The sequence below is a fragment of the Crinia signifera genome, chromosome 19, assembly GCF_055691185.1.
Source record: "Crinia signifera chromosome 19, ASM5569118v1, whole genome shotgun sequence".
Lineage (NCBI taxonomy): Eukaryota > Metazoa > Chordata > Amphibia > Anura > Myobatrachidae > Crinia > Crinia signifera.
This window is the reverse complement of record NC_139226.1, coordinates 131,734,534-131,759,510: the sequence shown is the minus strand read 5'-3', so window position 1 is coordinate 131,759,510 and position 24,977 is coordinate 131,734,534. Positions and strand designations below refer to the sequence as shown.

The 24,977-nt window shown below is 45.5% G+C and overlaps 2 protein-coding genes across 6 annotated transcripts in view; both read right to left on the bottom strand.

Annotated features, from left to right (window-relative positions):
* Nucleotides 1–2,529: 2,529 nt before the first annotated feature.
* On the bottom strand, nucleotides 2,530–3,920 carry LOC146042154 (lysophosphatidic acid receptor 6-like). The gene has a single exon (XM_083162072.1). It carries the CDS (start codon nucleotides 3,770–3,772, stop codon nucleotides 2,681–2,683), a length of 1,092 nt encoding a protein of 363 aa, XP_083018198.1. The 5' UTR covers nucleotides 3,773–3,920; the 3' UTR covers nucleotides 2,530–2,680.
* An 8,523-nt stretch (nucleotides 3,921–12,443) lies between these two features.
* Nucleotides 12,444–24,977, bottom strand: part of PUSL1 (pseudouridine synthase like 1) — a 110,274-nt gene continuing 97,740 nt past the window's right edge. For all 5 annotated transcript variants that reach the window (XM_083163368.1, XM_083163367.1, XM_083163365.1 and 2 more), the window contains 3 exons: nucleotides 20,172–20,226; nucleotides 14,571–14,733; nucleotides 12,444–12,574 (listed from right to left, as the gene is read on the bottom strand). In XM_083163368.1, the coding sequence (XP_083019494.1) occupies nucleotides 12,519–12,574; nucleotides 14,571–14,733; nucleotides 20,172–20,226 (274 nt within the window). In that variant the 3' untranslated portion in view covers nucleotides 12,444–12,518. The remainder of the gene's footprint in view (nucleotides 12,575–14,570; nucleotides 14,734–20,171; nucleotides 20,227–24,977) is intronic.

Here is a 24,977-nt window from a genome sequence, read left to right as displayed (position 1 = left end):
TCCGGGTGTGGTGGTTCTGCTTTTCCATTCGGCCTCCTCTGTATCCGCGGCTGGCTGGGGATGGTGCGGTGGGAAATGGGGAGGTGCGCAGTGACAGATCTGGGCTATGGACTGTATAATGCTGGGAGGGGGCGGTGTGTATAATGCTGGGGGGGGGGGGGCGGAGGGTGTTATACACAGTGATATGCTGGGAGGGGGGCGGAGGGTGTAACTCCGCCCAGTGTTATACACAGTGATTGACAGATCTGGCTAAATATATAGAAGATAAGGCCCTACAAACGGGTTCTTCCAGCAGGGCTGTCTGTTTTAAAATCCTACAGTGTTTGTAACCTATTTCTTCCTCTATCCTGCCCATGTTCCCTGTGCACGGTCTCATCGTGCTCTGTATGTGTGCTTGTAATAAGCCATTCTGCTGACTTCATTGCCTCTAGTCTATCATGTATCGTGCAGAAATAATATTTAATCCAGATAAGGGACTTGGCAGCAACAATGTAATATCTAGATGAGTACGAGAGTGGGCTCTTACTAAATTAAATTCAAATTCACCTCATGTTTTTTACAGGAAAGAACCACTGCAGTAAGAATGCACAAAAAGCTCATAAGCTGCATAAGTTGCCCACTGGGTCCAGAAAGTATCATATTCTGGAGTTTGATGCATAGAAAAATGTGTCCAAACCTATGAAAATGGCAGTTTTCATATTTTCTTTTTAGTACATCACACCTATAGTCATTGTACGCCATTTGTCTCCCCTCCTTGTACAGTGTTGTATAATACACTGCAACTTTTTAAGCTCTGGGTATATGCAGCTTTGTAGTAACACGTTGCCCACTTTCACTGATTTCCGCTACAACAATGTGCAGTGCTGACATTTCTAATAATGAACGTACGAAGACCTTCTGAGCAGGTTCAGCCAGTCATAGTTTCCTGTGCGATATGAATGTGTTTCCATCTGTGGAGGATGCGCACTGTATCGGTCGGCCTCAACACTACTCTGTGAGAAACCACAACTAAGACTAAAAGCCTTCTCACAGATTAATGTGACCTCTATTAGCTGCAGACTTTACAGGTGTTGGTATTGTGTGAGTGTGTCCATAACATAACTATACTGTACAAGAGGTGCTATGGGACCCGGCTGCTTAGGGGGGCACACAGGCCCATTAAGCAACCCCACTGCACCGTGCTTTAAAAAAAAAAATTGCTTCATTTTTTGCCGGCGTGTTCCAGGCCCAGCAGTGTTTTTTTTGGGGGGAGGGTGGGATAACAAGAATAATACACTCGAGATGATGTGGCCAGAGTGAACTGCATCTCTCACGGTGCTGTGCAAAAGTAAGGAAAGCCGCACAGCAAGAGGAGTTTTTTTTTTTTTAACCCTCTAGTAGCAGATCCAATGGGTAGCCACTTTAAAATAAGAACATTAACATCGTTCTCTATTCAATGTCGACAGTTTTTGAATAAATAAGTAAAAATTGCAATTAATTTAAACATTTAGGCCAAACTGAATTGCAAAAATAAAATAAAAATTGGGTGCTTGTGTACTAGCACGGCGCCCACGATATTTGGTCGCACGACATATAATCGCATGGCATACACCCGATGCACTGCGATGCGATTTAAAATTGTATAAGCCCCCTATACGATGTTTAATTGTATAAGCACCCTAATGGGGGCTTACAATGTTAAATGCACCCCCACGCCACCCCCACTATGAACGTGAACCCGAAGCATGGCGAGTGCAGCGGTTCGCATTCTACAACCTTTTCATACCCCCCACTATCCACGTCGGCGTGGAGTTGACTATATATAGTGTGGTGAGCGCAGCGAGTGGATGCGTATTACTTTACATGTATTCCGCGTCCGCTCGCCACGCTTCGGGCTCGGTGGCTCACTGCGCTCGCCACACTATATAAAATCAACTCCACGCCGACGTGGATAGTGGGGGTATGAAAAGGTCGTAGGACGCGTACCGCTGCGCTCGCCACACTTCGGGTTGGCGTTGATAGTGGGGGTGTCGTTGGGGGTGCTTTTAACATAGTAAGCACCCAACACGTTTAATTAACTTATAGGGGCCACTTTTTACATGGAAAAACCCTTTAGCGTACTTATACAATTTTAAATCGCATACCATTGTATATGCAATAGAATGGCATACAATGCGATGGTATACAATTTAAAATTGTATAACATCGGCTGCCATCGCATCGCATACCTTATGGTCTGCGATGGGCGCCGTGCTAGTACACAAGTACCAAAAATTGGACTGCAAAGGGTTAATACTGCCGGGCAGCCAATAGGAGCAGCCATCAGTGGGAGAGGGCAGTAGGGGTAGTGGATAGAATTGATCCTTTTTAATTAATGTACACTCTGACATCATTATCTAGAGCAGGGGATCGGGTGAACCTTCGGCCCCCCAGCTACTCAGAAACACAGAAAGTTAAAGAAAATTTGTCTACGCAATGCAAACAGTCCTGTACTAATTAATACACACTTTAATTTGTTTTCAGTATGGCGATAGCTTACTGTGTGGAAGCATCACCTCCGTTCTCCACTGAATAATAAATAGCTAAAATACACTTTTCTGTTCCATTACACATGGTCAATTATTACAAAACAAAGAGTAAAACAATTCTAAGTGCTGGGGTGCTCAGTACAACAGTGCACACAGAGAGTTCTGGTTCATATTTATAGCACTGACCACTCAACCTTTGCCTCTAGAAGGGTAACACCAGATTCCACATGGTCTGGTAATAGAGTGGACTGCATAGTTCTACTAAAGGCTTCGTCCTTAAGTGTCTTATCACGGATGACCGGTTTCTGCTTAGCATGGGATACAATGGGTGCGCTGATTCTACGACTTAAGTACGGGATGAAGCACAGTATGGGGTTCAGGCAACTGTTGAGACTTACTAAGGCCAGAGTGATTCGGCGTAGCTTGTAGATATGGCTGGCGGCTGCACACTGCTGGATGTAACCCAGTCTCATAATGAAATGTAGCAGGTGCGTGACATTGTAGGGCAAAAAACAAATTAGAGACACAACCAGAATAAATCCAATGATTCTCAAGGCCACTTTACGATGGATACTTGTTTTGATCCTACACACTCTCCGCGCCATTTCTGGGAAAGCCACCGCCACCACCATGAATGGGACCAGAAAACCAAAAATCAGGGCACAAATATTATAAGGGAGAAGTCGACTCTGCCAAATCCCAGGAGAGAAGCTTTCAAAGCAGGAAGTCCGCGTGCTGTTTTCTGGCACTTTGTCAAGTGGACCCCCTAAGATTAAAGGAAGTACAATGGCACTGCAAATCATCCAGATGGCAATGGTCAAAATCATGGGATAATGCGTAGACTTCATTCGTAGGTACTTCAATGGGTGAACAACAGCAAGATATCTGTCCAAACATATACAGGTGAAGAAGCCGATACTGATGTAGATGTTGGCGTAGAAAAGGGTACCTGCAATGCGACAAGCCACATCTCCGAACACCCAGTTATTTCCAGTGTTATGGTAATAAATGCGCAAAGGTAACAGGCATATGAAAACAGTATCCACTGCGGACATATTCATGAAATAGATGTTTGAGCTTCTGGCACGCTGTTTACGTTGACTCAAGTAGTACAAGGCCAAAGCATTCCCTGGTAATCCAAGTATGAACACCAGACTGTATATTACAGTGAAAAATCCATACTGGAAGTCTGCCTGAAGGTAGCAATCTTCACTGAAGTTGGTGATGTTGAAGTTTGCCTCTTGTGAGGGCCTCCTCTGAGCCATCAGAATACTGAAGGATAAGTGGAGTAGACGTCAGAAGTGACTTACAGTACCATACGGTTTTCATCAGCTAAGTCTAGCAGGCTGAAACTCCACAGAGCAATCCAGAACAGTAGTGAATGTCTCGCTGTCACAGTGTCAGTAGCAGTAATCCACTTTCTTCATTGCAGTTCAAACCACGAGTAACGGTAACCACAGGAAGTAAACTGTCTGCACAGCCCTTATGCCATGCAAATGTCATTGACCTGAATGAAGTTCCATTCTCAGACTGTTAGAAACAGCTAGATATACAACAGATCTTGCCTTTGAGGAACTACAAAGAATATGGAAATCACCTAAAAAATAAATATATATATTTTTGGATGTATGTCAATTTGGTTAGAATTTTTTTGCAGGACTTAAATGGACAGTGAGGGTAAGGTATTAATATTGCTCAAGGCTGCAGTAACCCGGTGCAAATACAAAGTGAAACCTCTGATGCAAACATATTTAAGGTAACACAAAAAGGAAGGTCTGAAAAGTAGACGCCAAAAAAAAAAAGGAGGGACGCAAGAAAAAAAAAAACCCTATTTTGTGATCAATTCCTATTTATTGAAGTGGAGTAATCCCATTTAAATTCATTTACAGGGTTTTCAAACAACTGGAAAGATGATTTGCTTAAATTTAGCTTTTATTAATGTATTTTGGCGCTCTTTGGTCTCTACATAATTTTTGCCAATATGTGAGGTATGTTTGTGGTTAATTATCTTTCTGTAGGATGAACCCACGCGCTTGCCATAGGGAATGGCCTGCCAATGTAGGACATGCATGTCCAAACTATGGCCCTCCAGCTGTTGTGAAACTACACATCCCAGCATGCCTTGCCATAGTTTTAGCATTTCCTTATAGCAAAACTGTGGCAAGGCATGATGGGACTTGTAGTTTCACAACAGCTGGAGGGCCATAGTTTGGACATGCCTGATATTGTAAGATGTTGTGATTGAGTCCATGATTCCTTCTATTTTCACCAATGGATCATATCTGAAACCGCCCCAGACCATAATAAACCTCCTCTTCATTGTAGGCTTAATGCATGCTGGGAGCCTGCGCTCACCTGGTACACCATGGATGAACTTGTGCCTCTGAGTTTTAGGGAATCATATCTCCCGGTACTTGTTTCCTAGCACGGCCACAATCGGGAGTAATCGTGTACCTTAACTTAAGGTACACGATTACCCCCGATGGACCCGATTTCCTTTGAAATCAGGTCCATTTGGCCGGCTAGGATAAAATATCGGGGGCATCGCGTCGGTCGGGACCGTTAACAATGGTCCCGACGCGACCGACGCGATGCCCGCGATTTCCCCATAGGCTTCAATGTTAAAAAATATTTTAACATTGAAATCGTGTCGGGAAAGGTAAAATATCGGGGGCATCGCGTCGGTCGGGACCATTAACAATGGTCACGACGCGATGCCCCCGATTTTTCCATCGGGTTCAATGTTAAAATATTTTTTGACATTGAAATAGTGAAAAAATTTGAAAAATGTGAAATGGGCCAATATGACCCATTTCACATTATAGATGTCCCCGTCGTCACCCCACGATAGACGCCAACCCGAAGCGTGGCGAGCCCGCGAGGGGCGGCGGTGCGCGTCCTCCGACCTTTTCATTCCCCTACTATCCACGTCGGCGTGGAGTGAGAATAGAATAGTGTGGCGAGCGCAGCGAGCCACCGAGCCCGAAGCGTGGCGAGCGCAGCGAGCCCCGCGAGGGGACGCGGATACCTTCACAGTTATCCGCGTCCCCTCGCGGGCTTCACAGGTGTCCGTGGCGACGCGGACACCTGTGAAGTCCGCGAAGGGACGCGTTTACCTGTGAAGGTATCCGCGTCCGCTCGCCACGCTTCGGGCTGGGTGGCTCGCTGCGCTCGCCACACTATTCTATTCTCGCTCCACGCCGACGTGGATAGTAGGGGAATGAAAAGGTCGGAGGACGCGCACCGCCGCCCCTCGCGGGCTCGCTGCGCACGCCACGCTTCGGGTTGGCGTCTATCGTGGGGTGGGGTGTACGACGTTAAATTTGGGGGGGTTGGCAATATTTTACATTGAATTCAATGTAAAATCGGGTCCCAGGGACCCGATTTACATTTCATTAAAAAAAAAAAATCGGGTCCAAAATCGGTCGGTCGCGTCGATCGCATCGCATGCGACCAAATCGCATGCGATGCGATCGACCCGATTTTTCCGACACGACCACCCCGATGTAAATCGGTGTGGCCGTGCTAGGAAACAAGTACCTCTCTCCCTTATCCCAATAATAATTATTGAGAGTGAAATATTATCTAAATATATTTATTATATCTTGTATTGATATAATAACATATATATTTGACATCTGCAATTATATTCTAATAGACTTTACAATACAATTTGCAGAGTATTTGTCATAACCTGATTCACAAAATATAAGAGTTCAAGACTTGTAATTTTAGCTCCAAAAGTTTGATATTTATTTACAGGCAAAAGAGAATACGGTACTTGTTTCCTAGCACGGCGCCACCGAGTTCAATTGCATGGTATCGGGTCTATCAGATCGTGTCGCATGCGATGCGATTAGACCCGATTTTTAATTGTACAGCCACCCTGATGGCTGATTCCTATGTTAAATGCCCCCCCAGACCCGATTTTTAATTGTACACCTACCCTGATGGGTAATTAGTATGTAAAATGCCCCCCCCCCCCCCCCCCCCATTGTTAACGCCACGCCACTATCAACGCCCACACTAGTGGTTAGTGGGGGTATGAAAAGGTCGGAGGACGCGTACCGCCGCCCCTCGCAGGCTCGCTGCGCTTGTCACGCTTCGGGTTGGCGTGGATACTGGGGTGGCATTTCACATAGTAATTACCCATCAGGGTGGGTGTACAATTAAAAATCGGGTCTGGGTGTGCATTTACCATAGGAATCAATGGGAAATCACATCGCATGCCATTGTAATGGCATGCGATGCGACGCAATTTTTAAATTGTATATGAACTGTAAAAACCCTTATACCGGGTCAGATCGGGTCCCATCTCATACCTTAAGTAATGGTATGCGATGGGACCCGACGGGCGCCGTGCTAGGAAACAAGTACCCAGAATACATTAAACACAGTAATTGATGTATATGCTTTTATCTATATTTATATCCGCCTCCTTGCTTATATTACATAAAATTACTTTAAACAATTGACAGACCTACAAAACAAACATAAATTGTAGACTTAAGCATTCCATAACTATACCAATAAAAGAAAATTCATAGCCACCATGTTTACGGTCAGCCTCTCACTCCAGCCCATTGCTTGTTACTGTAGTTCCATTCTCTCTCCTGCGCCTGTCTCACATCCCTCCTCCTGACTCTCTGAATTGTTCTCTGTTCTCTCCTCATATACCAAATTCTCTAACTGAAACTGCCAATTCCCATGGGATAATATGTTTCCCAGATTACAGGGGTCAGATGCTCTAAGGTGCTGAGCTTGGTGGGTTTTTGTGTTTTTGGGGTCTGCGTTTGTCTGGATGTGTAACCACGGTACTTGTTTCCTATCTGGGCGCCCGACGCGATGCCCGCGATTTTCCCATAGAGAACAATGTTAAATGCCTCAATTTACCCGCGATGACCGCGATTTACTATAGGAAACAATGTTAAATGGATAAATTTCCCCAAATTATCATAGGGAACAATGGGAAATGTGGCAAAAACACCCTGAACATAAAAATGTCCCCCCAAAAGTAGTTGACGCCACCCCGCCATCAACGTGAACCCGAAGCGTGGCGAGCGCAGCGAGCCCGCGAGGGGCGGCGGTACACGTCCTCCGACCTTTTCATGCCCTACTATCCACTAGGGCGTGGAGTGAGAATAGAATAGTGTGGCGAGCGCTGCGAGCCACCGAGCCTGAAGCGTGGCGAGCGGACGCGGATACCTTCACAGTTATACGCGTCCCCTCGCGGGCTTCCCAGGTGTCAAGCCCGCGAAGGGACGCGTTTACCTGTGAAGGTATCCGCGTCCCCTCGCGGGGCTCGCCACACTATTCTATTCTCACTCCACGCCCTAGTGGATAGTAGGGCATGAAAAGGTCGGAGGACGCGTACCGCCGCCCCTCGCGGGCTCGCTGCGCTAGCCACGCTTCGGGTTCACGTTGATGGCGGGGTGGCGTCAACTACTTTTGGGGGGACATTTTTATGTTCAGGGGTGTTTTTGCCACATTTCCCATTGTTCCCTATGATAATTTTGGGAAATTGATCCATTTAACATTGTTTCCTATGGTAAATCGCGGTCATCGCGGGTAAATTGAGGCATTTAACATTGTTCTCTATGGGAAAATCGCGGGCATCGCGTCTGGCCCATCGCACCCGATTTTTTATCGGCCGCGATGCCCGCGATTTTACCCCCGATGCCCGCGATTGAAATCGTGGGCGCCCAGATAGGAAACAAGTACCGTAACCACTGTAATTTTCCTACAGTCCTAACATAAGCAGTTGTGTCCTGTCATTCAACATAACTGGACAATAGACCATCTGCTTTACAGGAAGCATCTTTGGTGACCCCCAGGGGTCTAGTTATGTGCTGCAGTCAGGCATATAGTGTATATATGGATTTGCTTAATTAATAAAAATATAGGTAACTGAGGAGGGGGCAGATATTCTATCTACTTGAGAGAGCCCTTGGCCCATTGTGTCCCGCAGGATATCAGATCACCTAAAATGGGGTCCGGCACTCCACAGCTGATGTTCCTCCGGCGGGTGCCCGAACTACACAAAAGTGTTATACAGACCAGCAAACAAAAATGCAGCACGCCAGCATGATTAAATCAAAATCCTTTTAGTGGAACAGTGGTAAAAACAAGCAACGTTCCAATAGCAATGTGTCGTCATCAAAGGATATTAATTTAATCGTGCTGGAGTGCTGCATTTTTGTTTGCTGAATATATATATATATATGGGTTGGGATCATTTGGTCTATTGCATTATGGTCGAAAGTCATTAGGTCGAATCCATTAGGTCGACATGCTAAAAGGTCGACATGACTCTAGGTCGACATGGGAAAAGGTCGACATGATTCTAGGTCGAAAGGTCATTAGTTCGACAGGTCATTAGTTTGACAGGGTCATTAGTTCGACATTGTCTATGTCGACATTCACAAGGTCGACATGGGGTTTTTCACTGTTTTTTTTACCTGAATGTCAACACAGTCGACATGTACACAGTTTAAAGTGCACTGCATCCCCTCGCATCGCTCGCTGCGCTTGCTATGCGTCGGGCACGGTGCCTCGCTACGCTCGGCACACTATTTTATTCTCCCACCACGCCCTAGTGGATGGTAGGGCATGAAATACCGCCTGTCGGCACATGTTGGCTCAAAAAACAGTGAAAAACTCCATGTCGACCTTGTGAATGTCGACATAGACAATGTCGAACTAATGACCTTGTCGAACTAATGACCTGTCGAACTAATGACCTTTCGAACTAGAATCATGTCGACCTAGAGTCATGTCGACCTTTTAGCATGTCGACCTAATGGATTCAACCTAATGACTGTCGACCATAATGCAGTAGACCAAATGACCGCATCCCATATATATATATATATATATATATATATATATATATATATATATATATATATACACATACACATACACATACATATATACACTATGGTTAGAATCACATTACATTAATGATGGTATCAAACCATATCTCTATTTCTATGTAAGACAATTACCTATATGGTAAGACCTCTCTGACAGCTCAAACTACAATTCGTCTGTGAAAAGAACCTTCTTCCATTGCTTAGACTTCCAGTCCTTGTGTGCTTTAGCTTTTTGATAATGGGCCTCAGCACTGATTTACAGGCTGCTACATACCCCTTTAACCCTGCGGCTTTGAGGCGGCTCTTGACAGTAGTGACTGACTCTTCTCTTGTGTTGTCATGAGCGCAGGGGATCTGTTTGGAACCTTTCCCGTCTAATACTAACTAATATATTTGTCCTCTTGTTTTGTGGTCACACAAGGCTGTCCAGGTCTCAGGCGATCACGCACACTGTTTCTTTCGGCGTGTCTCTTCAGGGTCCACTGCACCCCTCCAAGGGAAATCTTCTTTTGCCAGGCGATTTGTCGTAAACTAAAGCCTTCTTTTCTCAAGTGATAAAGGCAGATCGTTTTTCAATCCATAACTCCGTCCTGGGAACACATTGGTCGTACTCACAAATATATACTATAATAACAGAAGAATGGCACCGAAACTCCTCAGCTCTGTTTCCGGTTCCGGATGAGCACCAGGGATGCATGCGATGTCAGTGCACGCAACCATGTGACTTTAAGCGGAAGTTTTGAACAGTTGTGGTGATCAAATACTGTTCTGTTGTAAACCTAATTATCTAGCAAGTTCTGGATATCGAGTATTTTACAACAACTATATGCTGATATGATATGAATGAGTGCAGGCATGGCTTACAATAGTAGTTCGACCCACTTATGTGCGGCAACCATTAATAACGTTTATCTTTCCTTTACAAATATGGTGGTGTATTGCAATGAATGGCCGGTAGTGTACGTCTGATCCATAATCTGTCATTTCCGTACCTGACTAAGCATATGGAAGACCAAACAGCACTGTACTTCACTTTCAATGAATAGTGATTCTCCGTTAGGACTTGAGCATCACAAATCACCCTCTATGTAACCAATGGATAAATCAGAGTCCAAGATCTATAAAACGTCACCCAGTATTCCATCATTCAGCTATGTTTTATAAATCACATAATATATGCAAATCTTAAAAAGCCAATTGAGTTTGCTTCACTTCAGTGTGATATATAAACGGGAAGTAAGAAGTAGGATTGTGAATTCTTCACATGTCAATGTTATTAGTAGTCAGTTCTAGAATCAATGCTCTACCTACTGCCGTCTCTCCTGCTCTACCTACTGCCAATCGCTCATGCTCTACCTACTGCCAATCTCTCATGCTCTACCTACTGCCGTCTCTCCTGCTCTACCTACTGCCGTCTCTCCTGCTCTTTTATCCTCTCTCCTTTCCAGATGAAGCAGACAAAATGATGCCCCTGGGTGAGAATGGCTTGTGCCCCAGGCAGTAAAAACACCTGCTGTTATTCCAAAGAGGATATCATATCCCCTAACCATCTGAGAGAAAGGCAGGCACACAACCCCCATAGTGTTATACTGTACTCCGCTCACTATGGGTGACTTAAAAAAGTGGGAAAGTAGACAAAAAAAACATTTAATTTTATGGCAGATAAGAACCAATTGGCACCTTCTTCCATAAAACACATACATACAAAACACAAACACATACACATAAACACACAGGTTCTATTTGGCAAACGACACTCTTTTCACTGCTTAATATCACCTGCACTATGGTTCCCTATAATGTTGTGACCACACAGTGTTCTCCCTATTTATCTATCTGCATATATTATTGCTGTTCTAAAAATCATTACCAGCAGATCAGCCATATGCTTCCTTATTAATAAACATTAAGGGGTATTTAATCCGGGATTCCTAATGTCGGAATGTACCTGAAAGTCAGAATCCCGGTAATTTTTGCCGGCTCCGACACGAACTCGACAGTCAGATTCCACTGTTCCCACTGTTGAGTGTCGGAAGTCCGTTGAGCAGCGAAAACAGCGGCAGATTGTCAAAATACAGGTGAGGATTCGACAATCCAGGGCCATTTATGACAAAACAGTTTTGTCTTAAAAAAAAAAAAGACGTAACGGACAGCCGTCAATGCTGTCATTAACTGCAGCATTGAATAGGTGAGTGCCGATTGAATACTGCCTTATACATGATGCACGGCTACATACTAAGGGGGTTATTCAATCGCCGGCGAGCATCTCCCATCAGGGAGATGCCCGCCGGGCCCTATTTAATGCGGTCTTCCCCGACAGCATTGAGCAGGGTATCTCGGCAGAATGAGCCCGACATCACAAGCTGATGTCGGGCTCAACTCGCGGCCACGCCCCCTTCTCGCTCCCAGGCAGGCGGGACATTGAATCCCACCTGCATGTTCTCGGTCGAGCTGACCGAGAACGGGATTTTGTCATGGCGGTCGAGCAAGCTCGACTGCCGTGACCCTCACAATGAATACCCCCCTAAGTCCTGCAGGTGAGGTTTATACATTTACAGTGGAAGAGCCGGTATAATAGCCACATGTCCTGAGTCTTTACTAAAACCAGAGAGCGCATCTAAAGCTGGGCATACACTACTGCGATTTCTTGCAGCAGTGTATGCCCAGCCAATCACCAGCCAGAGACCTTCCTGGGCAGCAGGGTCGCATGAGAACCATCACATGTGGTCCTCAACTTGAGATGGATTGCAGGAGACCCCTATTTTCCCCAGGCCCACAGCCGGGAAGGAGGTCCAGGGTTGGACCGAGCACGGGACCATGCACCGGACCCGAGGGGACATTTGTGCCGATTTCTAATCCCGCTCCTTCAGGGGGTACACTATAGCTGTGTGTGCGCTTCCCTGATCTGTACACCAGTCAGCCAACATCAATGACAACTTGAACCACCTACCGTGATGATATTTGTACCTCATGTCATAGTTCTCTATGTGCCTCGTTTTTATATATCCTTTGGGACATTCTGTAAATCATAATACTTATTCCATAAAAGGACGACAATGTTAAAAAAAAAGTATTTAATAAAAAACTATTATATTCCATAATATCTCCAAGAAAGATAGTAATAAGTCTCCGATCATTACGTGTCCTCCAACAACGTACATCGTTCCAGCTCAGCCGCGTCGGTCTTTAAATCTAAAAAATACAAATGGGAAACATACCGTAGTTAAAAAACATCATGTGAATGTAGAGCGGTCACGGGTAGAATCTAGTATTAGCCACAGTAGGCCTGTAGGGGGCAGCAGATGTTATGGCAACTCCATTATTTTATCCATGGACAGAGGTAATGGTAAAGGTCCAGTGTGTATGGACAGCGATGATTAGAAAATCAATCAGCTGAAAATCGCCCGTTTTAGCGATTTTCCCAGGGATGGAAACTTTCCATAGAGGTAATACCAACAGATGATCATCGGAGGCCGGCAATGATGCGGCAGCGCACAACAGGGCTCATCACTGCCCCTTACACACTGGGCGGCTTTTGAGCTGAAAGCAGCTCAATTTCCCTCCTGCACTATATTTATATATTTGAAGATTTCCCCCTTTCCCTTCTCTGCACCAAACAATACATGTTAAGATCTTTTAGTAATTTCTGGTACGTTTTGTGATGTAGGCCATGCACCATTTAGTTGCCCTTCTTTGTACAGTCTCTAATGCATTTATGTCCTTCAGGAGATATGGGTTTCAGAACTGGACACAGTACTCTAGATGAGGCCGTACCAATGACCTATACAGAACTGGACACAGTATTCCAGATGAGGCCATTTTATTGAATTACAAAAAGAGGCAATAAAACAAAAAAAGTGGATGATGGAACTAGAAGGAAAAAAGTAGCTATTACATTAGAATGAAAAGGGTGAGAGCAGACTGAGGGCAGTATTCAATGAGGATAATTCGCCCTGTTTCACTGCGAATTTGTGCTATTTTTGCGTTGGAAGGTGATTTTTTGGGTCAAAAAGAGAATCACCCTATTCAACGTGCACTTCTCGCCGTCTTTCTAAGTGATTTTCGCCATGTGTCGCTGTGTAGCAAATCGCCATCTTTTCATGGTGAAGTGGAAAGTGAACTTTTAAAATAAAGTTGTTGTTGTTTTACATTTGGTGTCAAAAAATCAGGAATTTTATTCTGTGAAGGGGCATGCTATTTTTATTCATGTGCTTACAGCACATGAATATATATTTAATAAAAAAAAAAAAAGGGGGCCCGAGAGCCACTCATTAGATATTCATATAATCACTGCACCCGATCATTACATAGGCACGATCAGGTGCAGTGAATACCTGGTCCCCTGCTGGCTCTCCTGGGGGAGCTGCCTGGCTCCCGGGGAGCCCACCTCCCCCCCGCATACGTTCTGGGGCAGGTAGGGAGACTTCCATCTCCCTGCCTGCCACTGTCCTCACACTCGCCGTCAGGGGCAGCGAGCCCCTGCGACGTTGAATAGGGGGGACAGCGAGGCTCCGGAACATGGCGGGCAGTGGCGAGTGTGCAGCGAATCCTAAACGTCTCTACTCGTTTTACTGAACATCTCTCTACATTTCTCCTCTGCACACCTCAAACCTAACATTTAAAGTTTGTAGTATTTCCACCAGCCAATAACGGCTACTGGCCTGACATACCGATTTCTGTTGATAATACTGCCCAGGTGTCATCCTAGATGCTGAACCTTTGTTTCCCACATTCAGGGCCACATTTATCAAAACAATATCAAGCAGATATTACGTATCACCCTAATGTACCAAAGGGGGACTGCAGTGGGAATCTCCGATCCCTGCTGCGATCCCCCCTGCACCGCTGTCGGCCGCATCCCCCATCGGTTTCTATGGTGGATGTGAATGGGCTATGGGCTACTGATCGCACTGCCGCTGGGGCAGTGCAGTCTGCAGATTGTTTGCCTTCTATAGGAAATATAATTTTTTATACACAACATTCTGTATTTGACTTTATATAGCAAATGTGTGCGACGCTGGCATTTTTAGCAGATATTTTGAAAATCTCTCACAGAGATGTTGGCAGTAAAGGGTTAAGGTTCTACAGAATACAGAGTTACTGACCATGCCGCTTTCCCAGAATCCTTGTTGTTAGGGTTGCAGGAGCAAAGGTTTCTGGCCAACCTGGCATCTAGTTCAGTACTCACCTATATTATCATATTCAACTTCTTTTAGAAACAGACCACAGGGTGGAGCAAGGATATTTTCTGAGAAACGAGGGGGCTCACGAGATTCCAGGTGAAGTCTAATTTGTTGTGGTGAGAGGTGACCCAGCCCCACAGCAACCAGGGCACTTGTCATCCTCCTGACCTGAAAGTGAATGCAGATTCCCCGTTCATTTATCATGAAACATGAGATCAGGACGCAACGCAGCCAGTACAGATAATACAATAGTCTAATGCTGGCCATACACTAGATCAACTTTTATCTAACTAGTTGGTTGGATGGGAAAAAAAATGGGAACAAATGTAAACGGTTATTCAGTAATTTGCTCCCAAAATCTGTAAATGGACAAAAATAGTCATTCAGACAAGGTACTGTAGTTATTGTAGTTGAATCTGTTTTATTTAAACAATTTGACTGAATATTTTTTGTCCATTTTTCTGGGTTTGTGAGCAAATTGATGATTGTTATTTGCTCCCATACAGGAAAATAATTTCCGTCCCATCATCCAACAAGTTGGATGGAAGTTTGAAGATTTCAGCATTTTCAACCAACTAATCAGGGCTGACAATACACAGGACAATTGTCTGGCAGATCAGCTGATGTTTGTCAGATCTGCCAGGTAAATGTAGTGTGTATGCTAGGGATGTGCATCGGCCATTTTTCGGGTTTTGGATTTTTTGGGTTTTGGGTTCTGATTTTTTTTTTTTTTGCTCCTACGCTATATTAACCTCAATAACATTCATGTACACTCATTTCCAGTCTATTCTGAACACCTCGCACCTCACAATATTGTTTTTAGGGCAAAAGGTTGCACCGAGGTAGCTGGATAACTATGCTAAGCCACACAAGTGTGCGGCACAAACACGTGGCTCATGTAAGAGTGGCACTGCAGTGGTAGATACGGCAGTACTAGGCACCAGACAGGTAGATACGGCAGTACTAGGCACCAGACAGGTAGATACGGCAGTACTAGGCACCAGACAGGTACATAAGACAGTACTAGGCACAAGACAGGTAGATACGGCAGTACTAGGCACCAGACAGGTAGATACGGCAGTACTAGGCACCAGACAGGTAATTAAGACAGTACTAGGCACAAGACAGGTAGATACGTCAGCAATACTAGTATTGTGCACCAGCAGAATTTATAATAATTAATTTTATTATTAGGTACTGCTTGGCAGTGGCACTCAGTGGCACACGTCAGTGCACCAGCAGCATGGAATTATTTTTTACAGTCCCACGCAGCACAGGTATTATTTTTTAATTAAATTAGATATAGCAGCCTAGTAGGTACTAGGTAGGTACACTAGGTAGGCAGTAGCACTGTCAGTGGCAACAGTAGACTGAGTAACTAAATAATACTGGCAGATTCAGTGCAGGCAGCACCAGTGGACTATATATAATATAATTAATTATTCATATAATATATATTACAGCACAGCACCAGAGGTAGGCCCCAGCACAGAGGAGACAGTAGTACTACAGGTACACAGTTAGACTGTCCTCCTTGCTAGGGAGAGCCCACCCAAAGCATAGAAGAGAACAGAGTACACAGTAGCACTGAGGGAGACAGCCCCAGCGAATAAAATAATTACAGCACAGCACACCAGAGGTAGACCGCACAGAGGAGACAGTAGTACTGCAGGTACACAGTTAGACTGTTCTCCTAAGCAGAGAGGAGAACAGTGTACACAGCAGCACTGAGGGAGACATCCCCAGCGAATAAAATAATTACAGCACAACAGAGGTAGACCGCACAGAGGAGACAGTAGTACTACAAGTACACAGTTAGACTACACAGCAGCACTGAGAGACAGCACCAGCGAATAAAAAATATTGCGTTCAAGGTCAAGCTCCAGTTTAAGCCCCAGCAGCAGCACCAACACACCCTCTCTCCCAACCCACTACTCGACTGGAGTGAAGATGGCGGGTGCAGCAGCCGCTATTTAAAGCCTCGCGAAATCCGGCGCCGGGAGATGACGTTCTGACCACGCGGACGGACCCGAGTCAGGCGGGAATCTCCGAGCGCTGCTCGGAACCGGGTTCGGAATGATGACGTCTGTGGGGGCTCGGATCTCTGGAATCCGAGTCTGCACATCTTTAGTGTATGCCCATCTTAACATTATCACAAAGGATTGTGACCAAAATGCATGGATCGGACGTTAAAGCGTAGCATACACTATACAATTATCTGACCATGTCTGGCTGGTTGAATGTAAATCTGGTAATTGATAAAGGAGCCCACACACTAGAAAGATCTGCGAATAAAGCCTTGAAATCTTTTGTCCGTCCTGGACAAAAGATTTCAGGCAAGCGCACATCTTTACCAACGATTTCTCTCTCTTAAGATCCCATTTGCGTTCCTATGGATCTTTTGCTAAATCAGAATTTTTAGCAAAAGATCCGCGGGAGTGCACATCCGACCGATAGCGGACGATTTACGATATCGGCCTATCGGTCGGAAATCAGCCAATTGGCAAAAAAAATCGTTCTAGTGTGTGGGCACCTTAAGAGCAACAAATAATCAACTTGCTCTTATCCATTACCAGATTTCATTCCAACCAACCAGATCTGGCTGTATAGTATATTCCCAGCTTTAAGGTGAGATTTATTCCAACATGACAGTTACAGACAGCCCAACGTGTATGGACAGCGCTGATGGGGAAAATTGCTGGGCTGGAAATTGCTCAATGCATACACACAGCGAAATTCGCTCTTCTGTGCGATTTTCCCGGGGGTGAACGACTTTTCATATGGAAAAGCCATGCACCCTGTCACTCATCTGCTGGCAATACCAACACGTGAACGGCAGCCTCCGGCCTGGACGGCTATTGAGCTGAAGGCAGCTCAAAATGACAAAACTGAGGTGCTTTCAGCTCAAAATCGCCCAGTGTATATGGCCCTTTAGAAACTGACTGGATGTTGGCACTTCGGTACTTGTGTATTATCACGGCGCCCCCGATTTACATCGTAGGGCATTGTATCGGTCGCATCGCATGAGATCCAATCGCATGCGATGCGATGCAACCCGATTTTGAATTGTACCGGCACCCTGATAGGTGATTCCTATGTTAAATGCACCCCCAGACCCGATTTTTAATTGTACAGGCACCCTGATGAGTGATTACTATGTTAAATGCACCCCCATTGTTAACGCCTCCCCACTATCAACGCCAACTCGAAGCGTGGTGAGCGCAGCGGCGTTTCGCGTCCTCCGACCTTTTCATACCCCACTATCCACATCGGCGTGGAGTCGATTTTATATAGTGGGGCGAGCGGACGCGGATTACTTCACATGTATTCTGCGTCCGTTCGCCACACTTCTGGCTCGGTGGCTCGCTGCGCTCGACACACTATATAAAATCAACTCCACGCCGACGTGGATAGTGGGGGTATGAAAAGGTCGGAGGACGCGTACCGCCGCCGCTTGCCATGCTTCGGGTTGGCGTTGATAGTGGGGTGTCGTTAACAATGGGGGTGCATTTAACATAGTAATCACCCATCAGGGCCGCTGTACAATAAAAAATCTGGTATGGGGGTGCATTTAACATAGGAATCAGCCATCAGAGTGGCTGTACAATGTAAAATTGTCTATGATCGTGTCACATCGCATGGCATGCCATTTGAATGGCATGTGATGCAACGCAATATTAAAGTTGTACACTCGGCTCTTAAAACCTTCAAATCGGGTCCCATCGCATCCCATCGCATACCTTAATTAGTGGTATGCGATGCAATGCGATGGGCGCCATGATAATACACAAGTACCGCACTTCTATCAAGTAATTTCCGGTACTTGTGAGTTATCCGGGCTGCCGATTTTGTCCTTAACTTAAGGACACCCGACCGACGCGATGCCCGCGATTTAGCCGAAATCGGGGGCATCGCGTCGGTCGTGGCCGTTATAAGGAGCCGCGACGCGATGCCCGCGATTTCCCATAGACAGTAATGTTAAAAGACACGATGGACACGATTTCCCATAGACAGTAATGTTAAAAGACGCGATGGACCCGATTTCCCATAGACAACAATGTTAAAATAAAATGACAATGTGAAATTGGCCAATATGGGCATTTCACATTGTATATGTTTTAAAAAAAAATGTTTCATGGCTCCCCACCACCGTTAACGCCACCCCGCTATTGACGCCAACCCGAAGCGTGGCGAGCGCAGCGAGCCCGCGAGGGGCGGCGGTACGCGTCCTCCGACCTTTTCATACCCCTACTATCCACTAGGGCGTGGAGTGAGAATACAATAGTGTGGCGAGCGCAGCGAGCCACCGAGCCCGAAGCGTGGCGAGCGCAGCGAGCCCCGCGAGGGGACGCGGATACCTTCACAGGTATCCGCATGCCCTTGCGGGCTTCACAGGTGTCCGCGTCCGCTCGCCACGCTTCGGGCTCGGTGGCTCGCTGCGCTCGCCACACTATTCTATTCTCACTCCACGCCCTAGTGGATAGTAGGGGTATGAAAAGGTCGGAGGACGCGTACCGCCGCCCCTCGCGGGCTCGCTGCGCTCGCCACGCTTCGGGTTGGCGTCAATAGCGGGGTGGCGTTAACGGTGGTGGGGAGCCATGAAACATTTTTTTTTAAAACATATACAATGTGAAATGCCCATATTGGCCAATTTTCCATTGTCATTTTATTTTAACATTGTTGTCTATGGGAAATCGGGTCCATCGCGTCTTTTAACATTACTGTCTATGGGAAATCGTGTCGGAAATCGTGTCCATCGTGTCTTTTAACATTACTGTCTATGGGAAATCGCGGGCATCGCGTCGCGGCTCCTTATAACGGCCACGACCGACGCGATGCCCACGATTTCGGGCGCGATGAAAAAATCGGCAGCCCGGATAACTCACAAGTACCTAATTTCCTTCTAATCTGGTGGACTGAGAAACATTGTTGTTGTGGAAAAGCCCTATGCATTTTGTTTTTTGAACAATCACTAGAGCAGTGGTTTCCAAACTGTGTGCCGTGGCACCCTGGGGTGCTTTAGACCATCCTCGGGTGGCTGCCTCCAGTGCTGGTGGCTGCCAATCATAAAACATGTGTACAAATGCTGTCCCTCACCACATAACTGACCCCAAGGATGACATATATACACAAACTTTTCACATAGGGGCACCATGAAAAAATTGGGTGTGGTATGGGGCTCCGACAGTGGGGATCCCGAAAGTCAGTATCCCGATGTCGGGATCCCAACTTCCGGTGCTCCGACAGGGCTGCGCTCGCCATGCTGCGGGCCCAGTGGCTCGCTAAGCTCACCACAGGTTCTATTCTCCCTCTATGGGGGTCGTGGACCCCACAAGGGAGAATAGCCCCTGTGAGTCGGGATCCCCACTGTCGGAGCATCAACCGGCAACCGAAAAAATTCTACTCTAAGGTGTCGTGATTCAAAAAAGTTTGGAAACAGCTGCACCTCCGATTAGTGATGACCGCGCACAAACCATAATAAATATTAGTTTTATTTTTAATGAAAGAATCACCGACCACTATTGCTGTAGACCACGTCATTATTATTGAGGAAAATGATTATAATCATGCTAAACATGCCTCGGTCATAAGCAAAAATTCCCTACCTGATTGTAAGCAAATGATTTACTTTTGAAGGTAAAATCCCAAAATTGTAGGTCCCTGTAAAAGAATAGAAACCAAAAATCAATGACACCAATTAAAGTGTATGTACAATGTATCGGAGAGGTGAATTACAGATAAAATACAAAACGTTGTGAGGGCATCTAACAACTTCCGCCCTCACTGAACATCACATCCTGTAACCAAAACTGAAGGGGATCTGCATCAGTAATAACAGTAATATCAGTGCCAGCGGAAGTGTTTGCCCAGACAAAGCAACACTTTAATTGCTTGGTTGGGCGCCATCTAGTGGCTGCTGGCACACAAAGCACTTGTATTTCTCCCATAGCTGTGAGCCTTTTATTACAGAATTGTCATATGTTATGTTTGGATTAACGAAATTGGTTGCCTTTTATTTATGTCTACAATTTGTATAATAATATTATAGTACATCCAGCAGTTCCCACTACAGCAACTCTGTGCCGGGAAGAGGTAAGTATACACAGCAAATGCAGCACGAAAGAGACGGAATGAGCGTGGGATGGTCCGATGGGTTCCCTACAGGGCCATCTTAATGCACGGGCTTACTGGGCAGCTGCCCTAGGGCACCACAATTCTAGGGGCCTTCAAGCAGGGGTTTGCTGGTCCCTCTGGAGTTTCTTGTGAGGCTAGTAGTGATTGCAGCCCGGCTGCTTTGGTTGTGAATTACACAACATTAGAACTGCTGGGAAACATTCTGTACAGGCCTGCAGCCAGACAGTTACTGGCTGTAACCTGCTAATTGCTGGATGGCTGATAGCAGGTAGAGAGACACCGCAGGATGTTAGGATTTTAGTAGGGGCTCCAGTGCATTGTTTTGCATAGGGCCCACAATGCCGTTAAGACAGCCCTGGTCCCCTAGCATACAGGGTCCCTTTACTAGTGTATATTTATGTTTTCTTACTGTAGTGGTACAAGGCTGGGAGAACCAGTCCTCACAAGGAGAGACTGGTTCAGGGGCGCTTACCGGGAGTGGTCTTGCCCAGCTGCTGCTAAGAACAGGATGATCAATCCTGTATAGTAAAGGGATAAAAGAAAAAAGTGTAGCAGCGCTTATAATGTAAAAATATATATGATGCGGATTGGTTAAACTATCACAATATGTTTATTAAAGATTAATACACTGCTAAAATGTTGGTTATATAGCCAGCAAACATAAGAACAATCAAAATGATATAAAATGACACACAAGATTTGTGTGATACTGTGGTTCCTCACCAACCAAAGAGTTTGATGTGTCCTGGAGAGTCCTGTATTATGGGCCCATAAGTAGATAGAGGGGTTCCCCAAACGATCATCCCGAGGGAGAATCACTTGTTGCAGTTCTTGTGCTTGGAGTGGCCCAGATTGGCACAAATAACCAACTCCTGCTGCAGAATTTCCTTGTGAGTGATGGAAAAATTTCTCAACCTTCAATGGATGAACCGGCACTTTGTATCCACTTTTGGAGGGGGAAGGGGAAATTCGTGGTCCAAATGGAAAGGTCAGGACTGCAATCCACAGACACTGGGTGGGGAGGCTGCAATGGTCTCCTTACGCGTTTCACTACACCAGGTAGCTTTATCAAAGGATGTTTTAGCGGGGCGCTGCGCCCTGCCCGATTTTTAAAGGGCAAAATGCGCCCTGCCCCTAAAACAGCCTGCTGCCTGTCCCGCCGGGGTGCACCAGGGAAGCCCAGCGCCGCCGTAGATGGCGGTGCCCGTCGCTTTTCCAGCAGCTCAGGGACGTCGTCCCAGTGTTCGTAATGTTTGTTTTAAAAAGAATGCTGATATCTTGTTAAAGATTGTTGTATATTTCATTAATAAAACGTATTACTTTAAGTTTATAGTAGGATTAAGATCAATGTGAAGCCTTTCTGAAGGTTAGAGGCCCACCCACAGTCTTCCAAGTTGCCTACTGATTCCCTAGTCCTAGATACTACGATGATCACAGTTTGCTGTGCACAGTATTGAGCACAAGAGGGCGCTGCAACTCACAGGAAAAAGGCCCAGGTGGAATATACTCTACATCCACTTTCTGTATTGTTAAACTGACATCAATTACAACAATAATCAGTTATTGAGACTACTGTAAGGACCAGGATGGTCCCAACCAAAGCACAGAACTAATATACACCCTGAAAAATCCATGGACATACCTCACACAGCTAATATGTGCCGTGTACTTCCATTTATTGTAAGAAAGTGGATTAACTGCTACCACCTAGTAAAGATAAATCAAATAGAGAATGGTACAAGTATTTTATAAAGTAACACCGCTGGATTGGATTCCAGAATCCAGAATCTTGCTTGACAGTCGTGACACTGTCCTGTTCTCAGTCTGCTCGACTGAGAAATCGCAGGTGGGATTCAATGTCACGCCTACAGTGGGTCAAGAAGGGGGCGTGAACGCGAGCTGCAGCTGGGGAGAGGCGAGCTTGTCTCTCGGCCGTTGCTGACTGTGAAATTGGGCTCATTCTGCTGAGATCCCCTGTTCAATGCTGTCGGGGAAGACAGCATTGAATAGGGCCCGGCAGCCATCTCCCCCATCGGGAGATGGTCGCCAGTGATTGAATAACCCCCTTAAGCTGGGAACACACCTGAAAGATTGTGCGGCCTGCATCAATGCGATGCTATATTGCATGGACGTATACATTACAGGTCCCGGCATGTTATTGAATGGTTAATGTAACAATCGTCACAACTAATGTGCGGCACAAAAACATAAACAGCCACGCACACACGTCATGGAACCCTGTGGTAAAGAAAATACCCACCCACGCAGGGCTGAAAGTGGTCCTGGGGAGGCGGTGGAACCGTGTCTCCTTAGGGTCGGTATGTAGGGATAAAACTAACTGGGTAGCTGCAGACAGTCAAAACTAGGCTCTGTGTTCTGCCTGCATGGTTATGGTACTGTATGTCTAGGTCGACAGTCACTAGGTGACCACATATGGTAAACAGTGACTAAGTCGACACCTGAAAATGGTCAACATACCCTAGGTTAACATTTCCAGAAGGTTGACACAAGCTTTAGGTCTAAATGGACATAATTGAAGCCCACTTCCGGGAATTGATGCAGTTTGGCTCCTGCTCCGACAAGTGTAGGGTCAGACTGCAACTATTCCAACCAATTCTGTCTCACTTTAACCTCTACACCCACTTGTATATAAATACAGTACATTTACTATGGGGGACACAATTATCTTGCAGTCATAACTAAATACATTTGTAACTTTTGAAAAAAAAATTTGGTCATGGGTGCGATTCCCATCTTGGCTCTAACTGTGGGGAGTTTGTATATTCTCCCCGTACTTGCGTGAGTTTCCTCCAGGTACTCCGGTTTCCTCCCACAATTCAAAAATATACTGGTAGGCTAATTGGCTCTAGAATGTCTGTGTGTGCGGGGCAGGGGGCGTTCACATGCAAACTCCCCCTGCCCACCTCCATCCCACCCCCTTTTGTGAGCGCCACGCTGACTACGCAAGTCGGCAAAGGCGCCCGCACAGAAGCCTTGTATATACGCATAAGCAATTATGTGCATGGCAAAAACATCGGTCCCTGGTGCCAACGCGCCAGGTACTAAATGAGCCAGCAAGTCAGGCAGTACGGATGGTGTAATGGTTTGCATTACTGCCTCACAGCACTGAGGTCATGGGTTCGATTCCCACCATGGCCCTAACTGTGCGGAGTTTGTATATTCTCCCTGTGCTTGCATGGGTTTCCTCTGGGTACTCCAAAAATATACTGATAGGCTAATTGGCTACCAACAAAATTAACCCTAGAATGTCTGTGTGTGCGTGTACATGTGGTAGGGAACATAGATTGTAAGCTCCACTGGGGCAAAGACTGATGTGAATGGGCACATATTTATTCTCTGTACAGCGCTGCGGAATATATGTGCGCTACTGTATATAAGAAACTGTGAATAAATAATAATAAATAAATAGCGTAACTGTGAGATGAATACTCAGTCTAGTCAGATGTCACATAGCAGATTTTTACTAATATTTCTTGGCAAATAACACACATTTTATATATAGCAACCAAATAGAAATCCTACATGATATTTTGTGTATTAAACAGAGATGGTTCTCTGTAGGCATCAATGCGACTTCTGAGCAATTATACTTCTTTTAAGAAAGCGACAGAAGAGAGGGTGAAGCACAATGTACAAGAAATAGTGCTTTAGTGAAAAAAGTGCAAGAGGTTCATTATAAAAAAAAAAAGAAATCATAGATTTTGCATTAATAATGTTCTAAAATCATTATCAGTGGTGTGCCCAGTCATAATATAAGGGGGGGGGGGGGGGTTTAAAGGCTCATACACACCAGGCGATTTTGAGCTCAAAGTGGGTCACGGTTCACGTTTTGAGCTCAAAATCTCCTAGTGTGTATTGGCAGGCGATGATCTCGTGAAAGTCACTGGGCCAGGAGGCAATTGCTCAGTGTGTATGCACTGAGAGATTTATTGGTCAGCGATTTTCATACCATCGCTCAGTGTGCGTGCACCTTAAGAAAGAGCATTAGTTTGTTTTGATTTCCTCACTCATCAAATATTTAACCAATATAATGAAAAAAAAAACTTAAACATAGACTTGGTCCCTTAAAAAGTGGGAGGCACATATAGAAACCATTGTAATTTCTACACCGTTCACCTGATTTAGATGTGAATACCCTCACATTAAAGCTAAAAGCCTGCTGTACTTCAGCACAACATGAGAATGGGCCTAATTCAGCTTGGATCGCTAATCATACAGTTTGCAAATCAAGCTATTATCGAAAATCTGCGGGTACG

Coding starts and splice junctions, on each gene's coding strand:
- LOC146042154 (XM_083162072.1), bottom strand. CDS start 3,772: ATGGCTCAGAGGAGGCCCTCACAAGAGGCAAACTTCAACATCACCAAC.